General features: G+C 38.1%; 3 protein-coding genes and 1 pseudogene across 3 annotated transcripts; 1 reads left to right on the forward strand and 3 right to left on the reverse strand.

Annotated features, from left to right (window-relative positions):
• Window positions 1-3,891: 3,891 nt before the first annotated feature.
• On the reverse strand, window positions 3,892-4,869 carry LOC120010890 (annotated as a pseudogene).
• A 1,054-nt stretch (window positions 4,870-5,923) lies between these two features.
• On the reverse strand, window positions 5,924-9,398 carry LOC120010889 (3-hydroxy-3-methylglutaryl-coenzyme A reductase 1-like). Its single transcript, XM_038861800.1, has 4 exons — window positions 8,355-9,398; window positions 8,047-8,228; window positions 6,711-7,057; window positions 5,924-6,633 (listed from the first exon to the last, which is right to left on the reverse strand). The coding sequence occupies exons 1-4, from the start codon at window positions 9,347-9,349 to the stop codon at window positions 6,391-6,393; spliced, it is 1,767 nt and encodes a 588-aa protein (XP_038717728.1). The 5' UTR covers window positions 9,350-9,398; the 3' UTR covers window positions 5,924-6,390.
• Window positions 9,399-13,763: 4,365 nt separating this feature from the next.
• LOC120011507 (cytochrome P450 CYP749A22-like) lies at window positions 13,764-16,483 on the reverse strand. Its single transcript, XM_038862633.1, has 5 exons — window positions 16,149-16,483; window positions 15,818-16,041; window positions 14,959-15,194; window positions 14,508-14,886; window positions 13,764-14,421 (listed from the first exon to the last, which is right to left on the reverse strand). The coding sequence occupies exons 1-5, from the start codon at window positions 16,408-16,410 to the stop codon at window positions 13,978-13,980; spliced, it is 1,545 nt and encodes a 514-aa protein (XP_038718561.1). The 5' UTR covers window positions 16,411-16,483; the 3' UTR covers window positions 13,764-13,977.
• Window positions 16,484-19,216: 2,733 nt separating this feature from the next.
• On the forward strand, window positions 19,217-21,592 carry LOC120010641 (cytochrome P450 CYP749A22-like). Its single transcript, XM_038861432.1, has 5 exons — window positions 19,217-19,570; window positions 19,672-19,898; window positions 20,047-20,282; window positions 20,382-20,766; window positions 20,937-21,592. The coding sequence occupies exons 1-5, from the start codon at window positions 19,285-19,287 to the stop codon at window positions 21,378-21,380; spliced, it is 1,578 nt and encodes a 525-aa protein (XP_038717360.1). The 5' UTR covers window positions 19,217-19,284; the 3' UTR covers window positions 21,381-21,592.
• Window positions 21,593-22,120: the final 528 nt, after the last annotated feature.

A 22,120-nucleotide genomic window follows, 5' to 3' on the forward strand; every position in this document is an offset into this window, starting at 1 on the left:
TGCGATGCTCTCCACAAACTTTCTCGCGGAAAGGAACTTCTGTGTTGTTTTCCCAGCACACAATCTTCGCATAACAGGCTGGAACATTGCAGCTGTGGCAACCCAAGAACCATCTGTTTTTGCTGTAGAGTTTTGAGGCCTCCAAAACTTAAATGGCCATACCGACAGTGCCAGAGATAATCCAGATTTTGTGTAGGAGTAAGAAAACAATGTTGGGCAGGAAGTTGAATCTTGGCAAGAATGAGAAACATCCTATTGAGAGACATGGCTGTGTCGATAGTAAGACCTCTCTCGGGGTGGTACACCTTACACTTGTTATATTGAAATAAAATTGCTAAACCTTTCTCCTGTAGTTGGCCAATGCTTAAGAGATTGTTTTTCAATTCAGGAATATAAAATACCTCTGTAATAACTTGAGAAACATGATTAACTTGGAGATGAATGCGGCCTTTTCCCATTACGCCAATGCTGGAGTTGTCGCCCAGCTTTATAGTCTTGCGAAAGTTCTCATCCCGTTCAGAAAAGAATTCCTTGTATCCGCACATATGGTTACTACAGCCCGAGTCTAAGAACCATGCCGCTTCATCAAGTGCTTTCTCAACATGAGCCATGAGAAGCAGCTCCATTGTGCAGTTGTCAACTTCAAGAGTATCAGATTCCTTGTTCTCCGCAACATCAACATATGCCATGAGAAGTAGCGGTTCAGTGATCTTAGCAAGGTTCAGTGATCTCAGCAAAATGGGCTTGTTGCTCTTTTTCCTTGCCCTTCTTTGGACATTCATACTGAAAATGCCCAAGGTCATGACAATAAAAACATTCAACAAGTGATTTGTTAATACCTTGTCTCCCACGCCCTCGTCCCCTACCGCGAAAGACACTTCCACCATGACTTGTTTTGCCAACACTGTTGTCATAGGTAACCTTTAATGCTTGTTCTTCCACAACGTGTCCTTGCATGCGATGTTCATGAACCAATAGGCTGCTTTGCAATTCATCAATGGACATAGTGTCCAAGTCTTTGGACTCCTCAATGGAGCAAACCACATAGTCAAACTTTGAAATCATAGAGCGTAGGATCTTTTCAATAACAGTAACATCAGTCATCGGTTCACCATGAAAACGCATTTTATTAGCAATAGTGAGAGTACGAGCAAAGTAGTCAGATACTGTCTCACCTTCCTTCATATGAAGGATCTCAAAATCCTTACGAAAGGCCTGTAACTGTGCTCGTTTGACCCTTGCATTCCCTTGAAACTTTTTCTTCATAGAATCCCAGATTCCCTTCGAAGTCTCCTTGTCCAAGATAGTCTCAAGGATTGAACGATCGATGGCCTGAAAGAGATAATTCTTTGCTCGGAAGTCTTTTAATCTCTGATCAGCCACCCCCTTCTTTTGTTCATCCGAGAGAGCAACATCCTCTGCTGCAGTAGAAATTCCAGTCTCAACTACCTGCCAATATTCTTTGGAGCGAAGGAAATTCTCCATCAGCATGCTCCAATGATCGTAGTGCCCATCAAACCGTGGAATTGCTGGTTGAACAAAACTTCCTTCAGTTGTCATCTTTAGCTGCGGCTACAAGATAAAAAAAAAACTTCGATTCAGGTCCGGTTAGGGCTCCGATACCAAATATTGAAGTTAGTTTTGTAACAGTACAGGAATAGGAGGAAAGCTTATCTTATTCAATATGCAAGATGGCTTTATATACAGCCATATAGAAGGTAACAGAAAATCGAATACAATGCTATTCCACATAAACGTGGGTCATAGCCAAAGAACAGGTCAGTACCCTGATTTCCAGGGATTATTAATAACAGAAAACTGAAATACTAAGTTAACACCTAAACTTTCGTAACAGAACCATGTTGAATTTTCTTAAACAAAACCCATTAAACTCATTCTCCAATTTGTCATCCAGAAATGCAAGTCCATGGTCAACTCCAAATCAAAACCCCCAAATGATAGCCTTCGTCACCTACCTTCATTTCAAGCCAAAAACAACCATGGAGTTATGCAGAAGCTACCCGATTTGGATGCCAATCCAAGGAACCCGTTAGCCATTCAAATCGAGTCTCTAACGAAGTCATAAATCCTACCTGATTGAGAGCTGACAACCGAATCTGCTTCGAATCCTAAAGCCAAAGAAAAACCCCAGAATGGATTCCCAAATTGAAAACCCAAAGTATGAAAACCCCCAAATCAAAATCCACACCTTGAGGCTAATCGATCAAACGACACCGATCTCAAAAGCGGCTATTCGTTTACGCGTTCAATTTTTCGATGGCGAAGTTCTTTGAAGGCACAGAGCAAGATGATAGTGGGGGCTAGTGTTGGAGGTTGAAGAAGAGATAGGAGGAGGGAGAGAGAGAGTTTGAGAAACTTTTTCCATTGTTTTAAAATTTTGGTTTATCAAAGGCCATGCCAGCAAATACACCTATTACTAGTTTTTAACAAAATAAAATACATGTCAGCAAATGGAGTCCACGTCAGATATTTTTAATAGCAAATTGATGGAAGGGCAAACGTGGATCATTTCTTAAAGTCGAGGGGTTGATTTGGCCCAAAAAAACACAAAGGCCCAATTGACCCTTTTTGATAAATTTAGATGCTTTTATGATACTTATCCCTTAGAAATATATTAAAATTCTTAATTCATAAAGATACAACCACTTCCTCTTTTATTGTTTAATGTCTCCTACTTCAATTTTCACAACACTTCTCATCGCCACACCATTATTTCTACATTGTACATGACCAAACCATCTTATTAAACATTTGTTTCACATTCATAATTCAACTGAGAGTACCCCCCAAACCTTACTCGAATTCTCTTGTTCAACCTATCCCTCCTTTAGAAGCTACACATACAAGTAGCTAATAGTTAATGAACAATAAAACAACACATGCACCTGCCAATTATTAACTCAATTTAAATGCACCTGCCATTCTATCTAGGGGCTAAGTACACAAGAGAGATATAGGAAGCTGAGAAGCGAGTCCAACAATGTGTCGCACGAAGAAAGGTACGTGCTTATGATGGCATTGACACTTTTATATAGAAACGGAATGAATGGATGCATGGTTGGAAGCTCACATGGGGAATGGAGGGGTAGACACGAAAATATGAGCGACCAACAAACAAAGGGTCGGATAGATTTGGATATACTTCCCTAATTGCAAAACTATCCACGTAGAGATCAAGGAGGTATGCCAGATACATTTTACTTGGTGATTTCATCATTCTCAGTCCACTCATCATCCAGCAACCTCATAATTTTGGAAGCTTATCAAGCGGAAAATAATAATCTTCTGAGTTTTTAATTTGGGTGGAGCACAATTCAGATGGAGCAAAATGGTAAGTTTCATTCAAGGCCGTATATAGATCTCCGCAATCTACCCCCATTCCAAACCCCAGGTGTTCTGAATTCAACTTTAAATCTCGCACATCACAAATATGATGATGTCGAGTAAAAGAACTTGAGCATATAAGACGATTAAAAGATCATGAAAACTCATACTGTGGTGCTGTTACGAACTAAAACTGACATATATGATATATCCAAATAGTTCAATACTGTGACCCAATATTTAATCTCTCTAATTCACAAGATAATTGTAGCGCTACATTCTACATGTGCAGAGCAACAAGCACAGTAGCGATGAATCGCTGATGCTAGGAGCGGCACATGAGCAATGAGACATACTGATCGCAAAATATACATGTGCTTCAGCAAGTAAACTTTACAATTATATGCTGCTATTAATTATTGAAATACTACATATTTACATCATTTCAATCATCAAACAGTTAAGCTGAAGCAATTTAAAAGCATAAATATACATATTTTGTAACCCAAATCACAGACATGCAGAATAGCCAGAGAAGATTGATCATGAACCAACGTCGACAATGAAGCTCTCATTCTCTCTATAAAGCCAAGAAATTATTCCAAGTATACATCAAGAAATTGATCTACGGTTCGGCAACAACAAGAAGGGTGTTCAAAACTGCTTTGTTAGCTACAAAACTGTTGTGGACTGATGTCCACTCAAACTAAAAAGAAATATCCATAACAACAAACTCATAACTTGGCGAATCATGAGAAATCAACATCAATAATCCTCAAAGCTAACTTACAAGTATGATATTCTTTGAACTTTTATTCTTCAGGCTTCTTATATCTTTCCCTGTTTCCGAATATCAAACCAGTTTCCTGCAAACAAATTGACCCAAAACAAGATAAATTTCACGATCAAACAAAACAAGTTGATAATCATTTAAGCGAACACAAGGAATACAGGAGGCGGGCAATCGAGCAATCACCTGGGGATCAGGAATCGGTTCTCATTTCTCCACATAGCGATATGGATCGGGTGATGCAGCTGCAAGTACTGCCCTTTCCTGCAATTGGAAAAAGAAAGGACCTTCTCATCAATTCATCCCTAGAAACCCTAGAAACAGAGCTTTGGATTTCACTCATTCAAATGGGAGAAAGGTGGAAAACCTCTTGTTCACGTTTGAGATCTTGGGAGGGCTTGACCCAGAGAAAGTAAGCGAGGGTTCCGGCAACGACCCAGGAAGCGACGTTGCTTGGCCCTCTAAGGCCTCCCATGGAATTCCCCAAGAAAGACCTACAATTCCCAAACGTCCTCTGCCAACCGCTGGCCATTGACGGAGACAGGACTTGGATGTTCAACTGGAATCCACCACACTTGTGTACGCTTATTCTCAGTCAGAATTGTGCACAGACGATGGAGCAGTGGTGGGAGGAGTAAAAGAGAGTCGGCTTTAGAGGTTGGTAAGGCGGTGCATTAGTGCATAGATATAGAAGATGAAAGTTTCCTTTTCTGGGTCGATGATTCGTTAGTCGTACTCGTAACTACCAACTACCAAGTTTGCGAGATTGTACAGAGGCTGGTTGCAGTCTGTCCGTTTCTTAACTGGGCTGGCAGTTTGCCATGTCTAACTCAAATCTAAAGCCCAGATAATTAAAAATTGGGCCCATCAAGAGTGGGCCATCCTTGCCAGCCCAAGAAGACGGCTTGTTTATGAGGGAGACTTTGGGACCAAAAAGTAAGAGAGGGTAGGGTTTCAATTCCATTATATTAAGTTACCCAATAAATTCAGTAATTGAAATCCTTAAACACTCGTGTTATCATAAGATGGATTAAAACCCATATAACTAAAAAAAAACACAAAGACGACCATCTCTAGACACTCTCGGACGATACAGTCTTACACCCGGAGATTACCGGACAACAGTCGAACGATTCTGTACTCTACAGGATTACATAGATTGAACAAAAAATCTTCACATAAATTACGCATTGAATGTACATCAAGGATATTGGCTTCTCCTTCAATAAGAGAGGTCAATCTCTCTTAAATCTGAGAATCTCATAATTAGAAAACAAATATATCATATCTGAGAGGATCCCTCTTATTACTTTAATGCAAGATAGCATGCATATTGTTTTAATCTCTCTCTTAAATACCCAACTCTACCCACGTTACCTAAATCACATGAGTTTGTTCACTAAGCATTTTGATCAAACATTACACAACTTTGAAAATTCAACCAGCCTTGTTTATCTTATGAACAAGTCAACAAACTACAGTCAAGTTGAGAACCACGAATAATTCGGATGACACTCACGTGTGTGATATCTTATAGAGATATCGAGTTCGAACCTCCACATCCTCTTTCTCTGTATTTTTTTAAAAAAAGAAGAAGCTACAGTCAAGTTTATCTTTCATGACGTTATTAATGGGAATACTCAAAAAGTTTCGTGACTCTTTATCATTTTTTCTTCCCTTTTTTCATTCTTTTTTTCTTTTTGTCAAAGGAACAAGCATCTAATAATTTCCAACACAACTTTGGGAGGTCTAGTTGGTTGTAGAAATTAAATTATAAAAGAAAAAACAAGTACAAAGCAATTCTGGAATTAATTATATATAAAACAAATCTGAAAGTAATTACAAGCCACGAATGCCCCAGTGCCATTGAAGTCATCTGAATGGGAGGTCTGGTTCTTGTGTACAAAGACGACAAAATAAAATTTAAAATATTAAAAAAAAATAAAAATCAAACCACTAGGACTAGGACCACTACCTAACACAACTATGGTCCCAAACTACAAAAGTACAAACAAATAGCACCAACTAACAAAGGGGAGAAAAAAAGGAACAAAATTTTAAAAAATCCCAATTAGGCACAACACAGAGGGGCCACCATCGCACAACAAGATTGACCTGCTTCCATATAATTGCTGGCTTTACAGCTATGAAAGCGAAGCAATGAAATGTGCGCGACAACCCCCCTGTTTTTCTTCTTTCGCCGAGTTCTCTCTCTTCCTTAGTTTCTACCTCTTATTGGTGGTTTAATAATGGTTTTAAGAAGCAATCTTGGAGACATCCTTGCTAGATCTGTTGTATTTCATATGACTCTTCACGAGCTGGCCGGCTGCAATGGCTGACATTAGGGAAAGTTCTCCTGCCAAAACTGCACCTGCGATAATGGTCGCCAGGAGTCTTGAGTTCGACCCTGGTGACTCTTTGTTTGCACCCTTCACGCCAAGCAAATTCAGGCAAGCAGACTGAGATGCGAGTTGAGTACCGCCTCCAACTGTACCCACCTGATATAAAACAGAACTCTTGTGAGCTACGGAGAAATGGATAAACCATTAAACCATTAAATAGAAACCTCAAGTACCTCAATTGACGGCATGGTCACAGAGATGTGAAGATCCTTCCCATCATTGACAGGTTCCATCATGGTGATGCAGTGAGAACTCTCAACATTTTGTGCAGGATCCTGACCAGTAGCGATAAAGATAGCAGAAACAATATTGCTAGCATGGGCGTTAAATCCACCAAGAGTGCCCGCAACAGCAGACCCAACAAGATTCTTCAGCATATTGAGCTCTACAAGACTAGAAATGCTGGTCTTAAGTACCTTTTTAACCACCTCTTCCTTGATAATTGCTTCACAAACAACTGACTTCCCACGACCTTCGATCCAGTTCACGGCAGCAGGTTTCTTGTCAGAACAGAAGTTTCCTATCCAATCGAGAAAGTGCCAAGTATCACAAAAGTAATTAGTTTCTTTATTAAGATGATGTTAGGACCACTAGTGACGTTTCCATACAATGAGGAAACATCAACCCAACACAAGAAAAAAAATCAGCATTTGACAATGACTACCACAATTAAAGTTGAGCGAAATGGAAGACAACAGCTGAAACATGCAACTATGGTGGTTGTAAGTTGTAACAGTAGATATTGCATAATATTGTTGAGTATATCAAGCCAAAACAAATAAGAAGTTGAAGAGAATCAAGACATCATTGAAATACAAATAAAATTGACTATTACGAGGATGCTGATTACCCCAAAATCCAAAATGTTAACAAAAAAGTGCTGTTTTTCTGATCACTTTAAAAATAAAGCCACCTAGAAGTCTGTCAGTATTTGTCATGCAGAGCCCTCCTATGACAGCTTTTCACTCTTATTATCTCTCCTTAAGAAACAGACATTTGCAAAACTCCCTATTTTCTCCCCTTGAATGGATTATGCTTAATTTAACTTAGATTAACATTTCAATTTGACTGGTTTAGGCTTTTGTAACTTCTCATTCAAGGTAATTTGTAAATAACTATTCTTTAATGGATAATATGACAAATGAGGAATCAACAAGTTACCCAATAAACCAACCCAAAGTAATTCAGGAAGTATGGGTTGTTGAACCAAGGAATGAAGGTAATATAAAATAATGATGACCGCATAATGTAATATAAGTGCATCATTAAATTTATATGAATTTGAGTTATAGCTCCTTTGGAAGAAAGAGACATTTATGAAAGTAAATCTTTTCGTTGGTTATTAACATAAATTCAATCAAAGCTATATTCTTACTGCTGTTACAGTCTAATAACCTCATTTATGAACAATAGTTCAATAAAACTGCACATAAAGCCAATTCACCAACTGTGATACGAAATGAAAACAAAAATCAGGGATGGTGACCAGAGGAGGGAAAAAAAACTTACCAGAGATGCCAATCACATCCATGTCAGGAAAATCGTTCTGTAGGTATTCGAGGACATTCTGAACCCCCTTTGAGACCATATTCATCCCCATTGCGTCACCTGTGCTGCAGCAGAATCTCATAAACAGATTTTTCCCAGCGATGGAACAATGAACACTTTGAAGCCTTGCAAATCTACTTGACCTGCAACAAAGGAACACAAACTCTTAATTATGATTCTTCCCAAAAAAATTGATTCCCAAACAGAGTCAAAATCAAAACAACATAATCATATGGAGAGATCTTTCACAGAACGTAAATCAGACTAACCTATTGAAAACGACGGCCAAGGTATCCAAATTATCGGGATTCTCCATGAAGAACTTCAACTCCGCTGCTCTTCTGGCTGACCCGAACCGCACAACGGGCGCCCTGGTCATGCCATCCTTCAACAACCTGCTGGTAGCACCACCGGACGCATAGATCGCTTTGCAGCCTCTATTGGTGCTTGCCACCAGGCACCCCTCCGTGGTCGCCATTGGTATCGAGTATTCATAGTCGTCCAGCAGCAAAGGCCCAGCGATCCCCACCGGAATCTGCACGAATCCTACCGGCATTTCACAGCACTGACCAAAAATCGACTCGTAATCAAATCCTTCCAATGGCAGCCCCTCCAGCGACTTCCCCGTTGTCCTCTGCAGAGCCTCGCGGCGAATTGCCGCAGCTCGTTTACAGTCTCCGAGATTGGATTCGAGCGAATACGACGGGATGGTGCCGTCGACGACGGATTTGACTATGTTCTCGTCTTCTTCAGAGGCTAAAGTTGTAATTAATGGTTCGGGATTGGGCAGTTTCGGAGGAGCAACAGATATTGTGGCTAATTGCGCGGGAGGACAGGTGACGAGGCGGTGATTATTGACATAGTTAGGATCAGATTCATCGTCGAGGTCCCAGGGATCATGAGAAGCGCGTGCGATGAATGACTGCACGAAATCGACGCCGAAGAAACCGAGGAGGTAGATAAAGGAGGCGATGAGGGATACGATGGCAGCGATCTCAGAGAGCGTAACTACGTGGAGGGGAGTGGAGCTACGAATCTTATCGCGCCACCGATGGAGGAGGTAGTAAGCGACAGAGAAAAACAACGTGAAGAAAATGGCGTTGGTTAGGTAGAGCGGGAGAGGAAGCGCGTCCGATGCTTTCGGGGTCGGAGATGGAGACTGATCATCAATTGAAGAAGATTGTTGTTTGTTGTCGCTGTCCTTAACACGCTGGACGCCGGCGGGAATCCGGGAAGGTTTAGGTGGCCGCCGGCGGAGGTCCATTGAAAGGGAAGATCGAAAATGTGATAGTAGGCTTTGGCCTGGGCATGAGCGGCATTAGGAGGACTTTATAGGAGCGCTTGCGACGAGTGCTCCACAGTCCACACGTGTGGTGATGAACAGAACAGCACCAGCATTGGGAAAAAGGGAAAAAAAAAAAGAGAATTACAACTCAACATGACCCGTTTTACACGTGGTTGATGGGGTCCAAAACCCTCTTGGGGGGACGACCCCGCGTTCATACATTTTGTATTTTAAAACATTGACGGAACGAAAAAGAAAAAAGATATTAATTATTACAATTGTTGAAATGTACGCACTTAAATTTAATGTGTATGTGATGTCCTTCGTAACACTTATGTTAACGGAAAATATAACCAATTCAATGGACCGATGCAGCTAGTGGCTAACCCAGCCCATTAGCACAGAGGCCTTTTTTTTTTTTTAACACTAAGTAGGTATACTAGATACCTATGACAAATTGAGCTTTAGACCCTTAATCAAAAAAAGTTAACCCCGATCCACTAATCGTAATCCAACCCATTAATTAACACTCATAAATTGCTCTTAAATTGTCAAGCCCAAACCAACATTCATAAGTTATCAAGCCTAAATCCTCAAATCCTCTCAATATCTCAACTCATCTCTCCTTCTTCCACTAGTTAAAGGAGCCCCAAGCCCCAACATAAAGAACCCAAAAACAATTCTGAGAACGTTGCCCCTGCATCACTTTTATGTCCCCAGTGTCCTTCAAAGAATGATGCTTTTGATTATCGGGACGGGAACTTGGATCTTCACTACTTGGCAAAGAACACGAACTGACCGAGGGTTCCCAAGTCCCCGGCAGTTCCAGCATAAGAATATTGTAATACTCGACAGTCTTGCTTAGCAAGATCCGCGGCTATATCGTATTGAAATTCACCTCCTTCCTTCGCCATCTTAGCCGTTGGAACCCCCAAATCCATAATTTATGCTATCATATGCTTTCCTCAGCGCCCCGTTTATGATGATTCGATCGCTGAAGAGGCCACTTTGGACTGGTGATCAGAACTGGTGACTGGCACCAAGGCTGATTGCTTCCAACAGCCACGTTGATTCCCTTGCTCAATTTGTGTTCAGAAAACTCACATCGGGGATATTAGGTGCATGGGAATTTACTACCGCGTTGATTATGGATTTGAAATGTTTATCACGACAGATTATTTGTTTGTTTCATATAGTATTATTACCCATTCTGCTTCAATTTACAAGTTTCCCAAATAGTTTTGCATTAAAGAATTAACATTTAATTGCACAAATATTCATAAATGGTACAACGACGTTAGTCATCCCAACAATTGGTATCTCAGGATCGCAGTTACTGAGGTGTATGGACATCATTTAAAGTGCATGTAGAGCTCATCACATGCACTTTTATTTTCGTCCATACACCTCAACAACTAAGATCACTGTTGTTATGATGAATATATTTTTCGTAAATGGTATCCCGACTCTTACTTATCTGTAAACAAACAAATAAATAAATAACACTGGAAAACTATTACAACTTTAAATCATCTGGAAAATTTTGGTGGACGATTTTGACAGTATAATTAATACTAGCACCTAAATGCTGGTAAAAAATAGTTATAGATATGGTGCCTGAAATCCTGGTAATGTTTGATTATACTTTTGTTGGTAGCATTTATGTTGTTAAAATTATTGTGGCAAATTACGTGTATGATGTCTGGAAATTTGGGCCATCAAATTGATGTTTGGTGCACCATCAACATTAATTCTACCTAGTAGCATTAATAGTGGTACAAAATTGTATACTAAACGGGTTATTAGTTTTGGTTGCTTGTTTGGGTTATGGTACCACTTCACTTCGTCGTCTGGTTTGTCATGATACTAATAATGGTAAGATGTAGGTCCCTATAATTTGGCTTTGAGTCGGTGAATATAAGGACCACCGCAAAGCCATGCTCTATGTGCTTCGAATTTTTATAAAACATTCTGTATATATATATATATATATGTGTGTGTATCTTTCAACCACATATAACATATAACATATATATATATACTTTAATCTTTTATCTAACTTCATGTATATTTATGTTTTTTTTTTTTTATTACTTGGAACTTGGAAGAAGCATTGTGTCCATATTTTTCTGTCTTCCTTGCTAGTTTGCACCAACCTTTGCTACTTCCAAATTCTAAGGCAACATTAATTTATATTTCTAGTTTTTTTTTTTTGAAACGGGAGAGGAGAGATTCAAACCCTGGTCATCAGAGTGATACACATCATCCTTGCTACTCCAACTAATGACTCGGGTGTAATTTATATTTCTAGCTACCTACTACTCTTTTCAGTTTAAGTCTTTAAAATTTTCATGGCAATAACGTAAGATCACCGTCCATTTGTCTGTCCATGAAGACAATTAATTACTACTTAACAAAAGCTTAGATTAGGCCTAAATGGTGGGTTGAAGATGATGCACGTAAAATCTTATGTGTACAACTTAGCAACTGAATAACTGAAATAATAGTTGTTAGGATTTTTATCATTACTGTAACTACAAATGAATTGCATTGATTGATGATGAGCATTATATGCACTCCATTTTTTACTAAGTACATCACATTCCAATGTATTTTTAAAGGGTTAATTGAGTGTACTTAGTAAAAAATGGAGTACATATAGTATTTATCTTGATTGATAAGGCTGCGGAGGGGATTTGAAGTGCAATGGGTAATCAAAATGCAAATTAACTTCTGTTGGTAAACGTCTGTCTCCAAGTCCAACGGAGAAATCTTGGAGGATGAGGACACAGATTCGATGGAACCTTTGATGCGATGTAGCTTGCTAGCTAGCAGCCTTGCACGTCGAGTGAAAATGGTGTCCATATATCTATATATGGAATGCTATCAATTAATATATCGTACTTGTCGTCTAGAGAGATGATGGTGATGCATGCATTCTCATTTCTTTGGCATTGACTCCCGATTTGAAGTGATGCCAAAAATAGTATGTCGGCAACCTCAATCAAACTTTCTTTTTTCTTATCAATTTCGAACCACTCAAATCAGAGTTTTTTTTTTCCTACCTTTGCTTGTTGGGACAACGTGTTGCTCGTTTTTTATTTATTTTTTCCCTTGTTTCTTACGAGTTGCATGTCTTTTGAAAACAAGAATAAACTACCTCACATCTCTCAATTGTTGTGAACACTCCCAAGTCCCGGCCCACCCTTTCTTTAATTTTCTGCCCACTCATTTTGTCTAACCGAACAAAAGTAGAAGAAACGTTGGGCAACAAACTCACCACTAATTTCATATATCTTATTGACGAGGGTTGTAGTAATTGGACAATATATTCAATATCAAAAGCATCAAATCAATCCACGTGTAAGGGTCCAAAACCAAAAGGTTATGGTAATTTCAAGCACAAGTTTACACACATAATTAGACTATATATATACATACATACAAAATTAGTTTGAAACCATGACCTTTTAGTAGTGGTCGTGTCCTTATTATAATTTGCTATTGGTTAGCAGATATAGCCCTACTATGTGGGAGATAATCGAACCTGTTGAAACAGACAAAAAAAATAAAATAAAGGGCAATATTAAATGGCCGACTGGTTTGTGTATTTGTAAAAGCATGAAATTATAAAGCAATTGAGAATGAGAGATAACTTGGTTGGTCAGATTGTCTGTCCAGGACCTTAAGGTCTAGGGGATATGGCTTAGCGTGTGTGTGACCTGTGGGCCTTTGAAAGGAAAAAAAAAAAGAATTTATAAAGCAATTGCTCATAAAATGGCCTAAATATAAACCAGAAACATATCAGTTGAAGGCTAAATTAATTGATAGGTTTTGCGGAGCAAGGTCGGCCCGGATTGTCTGACGAATCATTAATTATATGATATCAATCTGAAGAGTTCCGAAACATATCACATCAACTTCAAATCCCTAAACAGATAAACTCAAGTAGATACAGTACTGTATGTTAGTGGCCTTGACCTTTTGAACAGTAATGATAGAGCCTTGTGTCTCGAGCCTCTCAGTCGATGTGCTTCGTTTAAGGGTGCAAAAAGAAACAGGGCCTAGTTTGGGCTGTAAAATAGAGTCCATTTCATAGAGTGTCCGAAGTGTTGAACTTGGGCTATTATTAAACGGACTTTGTTTGAACCGGATGGCTGGTTTACTATTACTTATTATTCAGTACTAGTTTCCAATATTTTTTCACCAGCACTAGCATCTCTATCTGTTCAAATGCTTATGTATTGATCAGTGGACCTACACACTGACTCTCAAGAGGATATATTGTCATCACGTGAGAAATTTTTATGCATGTAAGATATTCAATTAAGAAATTTATATAGTGTCGTTATCGGTTAAGAAAAAACTCAAAAGACGGTAACTTAATTGATTTTGCACTTTTATTAAATACAAGTAAACAGTGACTGAATAGCACTTTTATTACACAAGTAAACAATTGACTCAAGACATTAAACACAAGTAAACATTGACTGTGAAGACAGAGTGACTGATTTATCACTTTTATTGAACACAAGTCAATTGGACCCTCAAGACTTCTTCTGTCAGCCAGAGTGACTGATTTAGCTCCAAATTTTCTTTCCATGAAATCACTGGTTCCCATTCTTCAACGGTTGAATTATAATCTGAACACCATGTTGTGGCTGAAGAAGAAGAACCTGAATTGGAGAGTGAGCATAAGTTGGCGATAGCGTGAAGCTATATCGTTGCAGAATCATTGAAAGAGCAATCTTGGCTTCACTGAGTGCAAAGTTGTAGCCCACGCACATTCTGGGTCCAATCCCAAACGGGAAAAACGCAGAGGCATCATTTTTGGTAGCTTTTGCTACTCCTTCTGCGAATCTCTCTGGTTTAAAAAGATGAACATCTTCTCCCCATATCTCCCGATCATGATGGAAACTTATGATTGGAAGATAAATGCTCATTGTAGATGGTAGATTCATGTTTCCGAGTCGAACTTCTCGATTAACTTTCCGGATCAGTCCCATTGCAGGAGGATACAATCTCATTGTCTCATTAAGGATCATACTCATCTGCCCAAAAGGTGAAAACAGAGAAAATTAGTAACTAATTATGTACAAAACTAATTTTAATATATGGGATTGCGTTTTTTTCTTACAATTTTGAGCTTGGAAATCCCATCTGGGTTCGGATTTTGGTCGCCGAATAGATTCTCAACTTCTCTTCTTGCTTCTTCCTGCCAATCTGTATTGAGTGCTAGAAGCAGAATTGTCCAGGAAAGCAAGTTAGTAGTGGTTTCTTGTCCGGCGACGTACATTCCCCTGCACTCATCAATCACATTCTCCACTGCAATCCTCTTGGACTGATCAGCATCATGGCATGCCTTCAAGAGTAATCCAAGGAAGTCTCTTCCATAATCCTCTGCTTCTCCACACATCACTGTCTTTTCTCTCTTCTTTATTATTTCTAAAATGGAGCTTCCCATTTCGCTCACGAGCTTCTGCGATTCCGTCTCGCCGCCAGTTCCAAGTATCTTACTGCACAGATCAGGCAGTGATTGATTAGTAAAGAATGGTAATTAATGTATTAGTTAAGTATTAGTTAATTACCTGATGGTTGAAGACCAGAGGTTTGAAGGAGGTCTGTGAGCTATCATAAGCACCTTCCTTATCTTCTCAAATATGTCCTTCCCTTCAACAAAATTGCTTCCAAAAGCGGATCTTGAAATCACTTCTGATGTAAATAACTTGAATTCTTGAAACACCTCAATTTCTCCACCTTCATGGTTTTTCCATCTTTTTAGCATCATCTCTCCAGTAGCAACCATTTCTGGTATCAAATTCATCTGAAATATATATTGTATCAATTGTAAGTAAGGTTTTAAAGGGGAATTCTTTTATACGGTGCCCTTCAAATTTACGGGTGTTTCATCTTAGTCATTGGATGAGATTAAAGGTGATAAAAAAAATTAAAACACTAGACTAGTTCAAGTCGTACACAGGACATCGGATTCCGACAACTGTTTCGGGCGAAAACTGATTAGGGATTGTGCGCCTCGTTGAAACAAGTCAAATGCTACCATCAATGCCCGAAGAGGAAGTCAGAGTTGGCCAATCGACAACACAAAGAGGAGGCGGTGCAGCTATTTCAAGCTCAATTTCTGACCCGATTGAAGTTGTGACAGGTTGGAAAAGGTTTGTCGCGGTCAGGATCTCAACTTCAATAGTATGTTGTCCGAAATGGTGGGCTAACAACAATTTTTGGTGTTGGGGTCACCGACGGTTAATTTTGTGACATATTTTTTTTATTATCTTTAATCTCAACAGTTGGCTAGATTCAAGAATTGAGTTTAGAAATCCTATAAACTTTAAAATATACGGGTGTCCACACGTGAGAACACATAAGAATTTATATATCTACTATATGAGTAGCAATTGTAAGTAAGTAAGGGGTTGGTTAATTACTTACTTTTAAGGTCTCTCCATGGAAAGCATGATTGGCTATTTTGCGCATATTGGACCATTTTTCACCCTCAAATGACACAAGACTATTTCCAATAAGCTTCTTGATATAAATGACTAAATCTCCTTTTGGGTATGCTTTCTCCTTGTTATTCAGTACCTCTTTCACAAGCTCCCTATCCGATACAAACAAGTGAGGTTTCGTACCAAACCAGAACAGGAAATTCTTCCCTACATTGAACAAACAAACAGAAAGAGCTTAATTAATGAACCTGCATGATGAATTAGATTTCAAGCAATGAACATATAATGTGAGAGAGTAGTCTGATAATTAATACCATAAGTGTTGATCCAATGGTCATAGTGAGGCTCCACCTTTGGGAAGATGTCATGGGAGAGAGACATGGGTCTTGGAATGGATAGCTTCATTTGCATCATCTCATTTACATTTCCATACATGGATTTGTAAGGAGGGCCTTTGATTCCTTGTGCTGCCATTTGGTTTTGTAGCTGAATGGGTTTCCACCATGCATTGTAAACAAACTTGAAGAGGAGGAAGACAAGGTAGAAGCATAATGGGCTAACAATTACTGTCCACATAATTGTTACTCTAATTTCTATATTTGCTTTGCTGTGGGGAATCCCTAGAACTCAAAATGTGCCTCTAAGTTGCTCAAGCTTTGTGTTACTTACATATATATGTACACTTGAGAGTGTATCTATATATACTCCCTTGCGGCAAGACATGGCATCTCTCTCGATGGCTTCGTCATTGATGGCTACATACACTACTACTTTCTTTTTCTTCCATTACAGACACCGGGCAGGCGGCCACGTGTTTTTTTATTATTATTATTATTTTTTTAAGGTCTTGATAAAACGCCCTCTCTGTCTCTCTCATTTTCTTTTTATGGTTCGATGGCTTCATGGTTGATGGCTATAGGCTACAATATTAATATAGAGATGTAAAGTGGGCCAAAGTGGGCCGGTGGGCTGGCTTGGTTTTATTGTGGCACATTAGGCTCAGCCCTTGGGAACTTAATGAGTCGTGCCGGGCCAGCCTATGAATGTCAAAATATAAGGCCCGACTCATTAAGTGCCAAAGAGCTGAGCCTAATATACTGTGGGCCTGGCCTTTTTGAAAAAAATCTTAGTTTTATTAAAAAGTCTTAAATAGAAATTAAAATGATGACTGATGCAGAGATCCAACCCAATTGTTAGAGTCCTTTTAAAAAAAAAAACACCAATTGTTAGAGAGAGAGAGAGATTGTTGAAGAAGATTAGAAGATGAGCCACTAAGAACATGTCCAATGGGTTATCTAAACTCTTATTTATTTTTAGTTTTTACTTTTTGACAACCCAATTTTAGGGTATGACTCATGTCACTCAAATCAATTTTAATAATTTTTTATTCATTATTTTGTCTCTTTTCCTTGAAATAATAGATTAAAGTTAAAAGGTAATTATGTTTAAAATATTTGATGTGATGTTGAAATGAAATATATTGTTAGAAAATTGACAACCTAAACTAGATTTTTATTTAAAATAGAAAAAAATTGTGTATCCAAAATAGGATACAGAGTCGAACATGCTCTAAGAAAAAAAAAAGGTCGAAGATAAAAAGACTTTTTTTTTTTGCTTTTTTTCTTGCCTTCCTTTTAATAAATAGTAGTGCTAGGTAACCCATGGGAGCCCAAGTATCTTAAACAAAATTTTAAAACTTTTTAACTCTGAAAATACATATTAGATTTTTAAACAAAAATACATATTTAGAATCAGTGCATAAAGTTATTTCTAACAAAATCCATTATCGATGAGTTTTATCGGTAAAATCTTAATTCCATTGTTTTTTCCGATGAAATTTCAAAAAAAAAAAAACAATGAATTCATAACTAAAACAATGAATTCTATACTGCGCTTTAAAAAACAATGAAATTTATATTAAAACAATAAATTTTGGATAATGAATTTTGAGATAAAAGAGTGGAATAAAGTTATTCCATTGATTAAATCTGTTGGGCTACCAAATTGATGGGCTACATGTCATTTTCGTTTAAGAAAAGCAAAACCCATAAACCAATCCAAAATATTTTTATTCTTCTCATTTCACATTCTCTTTATGCATTCTTCCATCTAACTTAGTAAATTTGGCCAGACGGGTCGTACCAGGCCTAGCATGTCCAAACATATTTTGTGGGTCGGGATCTCCGATCCAGCCCACGCATGTAAAGTGGGTAGGGCCTATCACGCCCCGTTGAATTCGAAGATACGGGCAGGATCGACCCCAAATGAAGCCCCGACCCACTTCACATCTCTAAATATTATACTAATCCTTACGCATTTGAAAGGAGTCCAATGGGGTCATCCACTATTGGGAACTGAGATTGCTTGATTGATTGATTTTGGTGGGAGTTTTTTCAATTTGAGTTGTCTGGTTATGAGGAAATTAATAGATAATTTGTTTGATATTATGTGGTCATTGGCCATCAAGAATGAAAGATGGCTTGGGAATTTTTGAGTCAAGAAAGCCGCCTATAAAATAGTGGGTAATAAATAATTGCCAAAGCATTCCACATTGGGAAAGCATTCCAAATTCCTGAAACCCTAATTTCTAACCGCATGCTTTTATTTTGTTGGTTGTTTCTGGAAGCTACCTTAGCCGCCTACCTTTAATAGAGGACCAAACGGATTATTACTTCGTTGGGCCCACTAGTTGAACATTCATTAGGCCCATTCGTTGAATACGGTTGAGCTTTGACATGGATTTGATGAACTTTCGTTTGTTGGGCCCACTAGTTTGATATTTGTTGAATTGAACACGCCTGCTAAGAAGAGCCTAAAACAGTAAAATGTTATATGTTAATTAATTAATTATTAGCAGAATTACACTGTTCTGACTTCTGATGGACTTGTCACCCAAGTGGCCAAGCACATATATATATATATACATATATATATATATATATATATTATAAACTAGTAAACAAAACTTTTCAGTCTTAGCTTGAAATAAATAAATCAAAAGGTAGAAAAGTATTGAAAGATAAGGAATGTGAAAACGTGTTTACAAGTATTAGCTTCTCAGAAAGAGGACTCCCCCTTCCAGACATAATTATTCATATTATTCCCGTTCACGTTCTCGTTCTTTTTCCTATCGTCAACCAAACATAATTTTAAAGTATTGTTGGAGCTGCTAGAATGTAAGTTTAACATGAACTAACAAGACATAATATGTATATATGTATATATATATATATATATGTATCATCCCTTTCTAGAACATTCATTCACGAATTAATTAAATTAATTTCATCACATGTGAGATGTCTGACGACTCCTCCACGACTTTTTAACATACAATATTGTCTATATAAGTGTAATTAAGGTTGAGGTGGTAGGAGAATTATAATTAAGCACACCACTCAAGTGTTAAGAGAGTTCTGAGCTAGCCAGCCAGCAAATAGAACAAGCACAATGAGTGATCTAGGAAGCTTAGTTCCAACACTAATTGTTACCCCAATATGTGTGTACCTACTCTTCATGCTCTTCAAATTCCTTAACGTTGTATTGTGGAATCCAATTCGCATACAAAAGTTGATGGCTTCACAGGGAATCAAAGGCCCTGCTTACACATTCATCCATGGAAACATGAAACAGATGAAACAAATGCAGAGCCAATCCATGGCCACACCTTTAGGTCTCTCACATCACATACTTCCATGGGTTGAGCCTCATTATTGCTCCTGGATCAACTCATTCGGTAACATTATTAACTTCATCATTTTCCTTTCATTTCATTAATGTTAAATGATTTTCTATCCTGGATTTATTTATATATGTATGTATGTATGTATGTATCAGGGAAGAATTTCTTGTTCTGGTTTGGTCCGGAAGCAACTCTGTATGTGTCGGAGGGAGAGCTAGTGAAAGAGATACTGAACAACAAAGAGAAGTCATACCCAAAACGAGATTTGGCTCTTCATGTCAAGAAGCTTATAGGAAATAGCGTTGCTGCACTGTTTGAAGGTGAACAATGGACCAAGATGCGCAAATTAGCCAATCATGCTTTCCGCGGAGAGACCTTGAGAGTAAGACGGCTTTTACATTATTGTTAGAATATAGTATAAATGATGTGAAACGTCCCGATCCAACAACTTATTGCGTTGAATGGTAAAATAACGAATCTTAACATTAATTCTATCGGAGAATAAGTAATTAGCTGATATATTGTTGCAGAATTTGACACCAGAAATTATTGCTAGTACTGAGATGATGCTGCAAAGATGGAAAAATCATAAAGGTTGCGAGATAGAGGTGCACGAAGAATTTAAGTTATTGACATCAGAAGTGATTTCAAGGTCTGCTTTTGGGAGCAGTTATGAAGAGGGGAAGGACATCTTTCACAAGTTACAGGAGGTGACCAACATAGCCACCAGACCTCCTTCCCTATTCTTCTGGTTCAATGGCATCAGGTACGTACCCCTCCTAGCTACCTTATTATATATATATATACTTGCAAATCTGTCCCATATATATGTTAATCTGCTTAATTATATATTTATATATTGCAGTAAGATGCTAGGAGCTGATGGTGTAAACGACTCGGAAAGGCTTGTTCAAGAGATAAGAAGCTCGATTTTGGAAATAATAAGGAAGAGAGAAAACAAGGTGATGACTGGAGAGGCAGAGTCTTATGGGAGAGACTTTCTTGGATTGCTTCTACAGTCTTGTCATGATGTTGTTGATGATGAATCCAAGAGGACTACAGTGGATGATGTGATTGATGAGTGCAAAGGAATGTACTTCGCCGGACAAGAAACCACTACTAACTTGCTCTCATGGGCTGTCATGCTCCTGGCAATCCACCCAGAATGGCAAGAAGAAGCAAGAAAAGAAGTTCAAAACATGTTTGGCAACCAAACCCCAAGTTCAGATGGCATTTCCAAACTCAAAATCGTAAGAAATTCATTGCATCAGCAAACAATATTATGGATTCCAGTATTTTTTGTTCCCGTTATCCCGAATGATGGAATAGACGCACACAATTTCACACTCGAATCCTTAACATTTTCTGTGTGATTAATTCCTTATTTAATTTCTTGATCTGTTTTTTTTTTTTTTGGCAGATGAGCATGATCATCAACGAAACGCTGAGACTGTACCCACCTGCATTGGCAGTAATCATAAGAAAAATTAACAGAAAAGTTATACTGGGAAACCTCACTCTGCCACCAAATTTGAACATTTACCTCCCAATCGTCAAATTTCATCATGATCCAGAGATATGGGGAGAAGATGTTCATCAATTCAAACCAGAGAGATTCTCTCAAGGGATTCCACAAGCTACGAATAACAATCCAACTGCATTTTTTCCATTCGGTATTGGACCCAGAACTTGTGTTGGCTCCAACTTTGCAGTCACCGAAGCTAAGGTCGCTCTTACCATGATCTTACAACGTTACAGCTTCAAACTCTCCCCGGCGTACGTCCATTCGCCAGTACAGGTTCTTATACTCCGGCCCCAACACGGAGTTCAGATTATACTTGAACCATTAATGCAGAGTGCATAACACAGCCAGCTTTCCTCGAGATTTTTAGCTATTATATTTACTATCAAATACTCCATAATGGATCCATCCATGTACTATTTATGAAATTTCCCCTGTTTTCCTGTTCAATATTAGTATATGTTTGAATAAAACACATCTCTTAGATTTTCTAAACTCATCTTGTTGACTGAAAAGAAATGTTTTTATTTTTAATAAAGTTACTATTAGGGGTCCACGCGGTTGGTTATTGTCGATTTTTTTAATTTTTTTTACCCTATATCGTTAACTGGACCGAATAATCAGTTTTTTTGCGATAAGGGGGAGTATCAATTCTTGATCCAATTTTTCGCTTCAATTCTCTACCAAACTCATGTTAAATAATGAATTAAAATTTGTGATTGAGTATTTTGGTATTCATAATGTTAGAATATAATATATTTAACTTTTTTTTAAAATACTAAATTTTAAACCATAAACATCAAAATCTTAAGCCCTAAATCCTAAAGACTAAAAATTAAGCCTTAAACTCTAAATTCTAAACCCTAAAATATAAATTCTAAATACCAAATCATAACCCCTAAACTATAATATGTCATTTTAACCCAAAAAAAAAATGACATATTAGAATTTTGGTCGGTTTGGGCCGGACCATTTAAAATGGGCCTAATTTAATGAAATCAGAGATTAAAGTGGCCCTTTCCAATAAAAAAGATGAAACAACAAAATTATGTCAGTTTTGAAGGTCACGTGAGGGGAGAGGG

Source organism: Tripterygium wilfordii, chromosome 12 (assembly GCF_013401445.1).
Source record: "Tripterygium wilfordii isolate XIE 37 chromosome 12, ASM1340144v1, whole genome shotgun sequence".
Classification (NCBI taxonomy): domain Eukaryota; kingdom Viridiplantae; phylum Streptophyta; class Magnoliopsida; order Celastrales; family Celastraceae; genus Tripterygium; species Tripterygium wilfordii.

Bases quoted from the DNA above. Each gene is read 5' to 3' on its own strand.
- LOC120010889 (XM_038861800.1), bottom strand. From the start codon at position 9,349: ATGGACCTCCGCCGGCGGCCACCTAAACCTTCCCGGATTCCCGCCGGC. The intron at 8,229-8,354 runs GTTAGTCTGATT...CCTTTGTTGCAG, and splicing joins TTGGCCGTCGTTTTCAATAG to GTCAAGTAGATTTGCAAGGC. The intron at 7,058-8,046 runs GTAAGTTTTTTT...TCGATTGGATAG, and splicing joins GGATGTGATTGGCATCTCTG to GAAACTTCTGTTCTGACAAG.
- LOC120011507 (XM_038862633.1), bottom strand. From the start codon at position 16,410: ATGTGGACAGTAATTGTTAGCCCATTATGCTTCTACCTTGTCTTCCTC. The intron at 14,887-14,958 runs GTAATTAACTAA...TGATCTGTGCAG, and splicing joins CTCTGGTCTTCAACCATCAG to TAAGATACTTGGAACTGGCG. The intron at 14,422-14,507 runs GTAAGAAAAAAA...CCTTTTGGGCAG, and splicing joins GGATTTCCAAGCTCAAAATT to ATGAGTATGATCCTTAATGA.
- LOC120010641 (XM_038861432.1), top strand. From the start codon at position 19,285: ATGAGTGATCTAGGAAGCTTAGTTCCAACACTAATTGTTACCCCAATA. The intron at 19,571-19,671 runs GTAACATTATTA...TGTATGTATCAG, and splicing joins CTCCTGGATCAACTCATTCG to GGAAGAATTTCTTGTTCTGG. The intron at 20,767-20,936 runs GTAAGAAATTCA...TTTTTTTGGCAG, and splicing joins GCATTTCCAAACTCAAAATC to ATGAGCATGATCATCAACGA.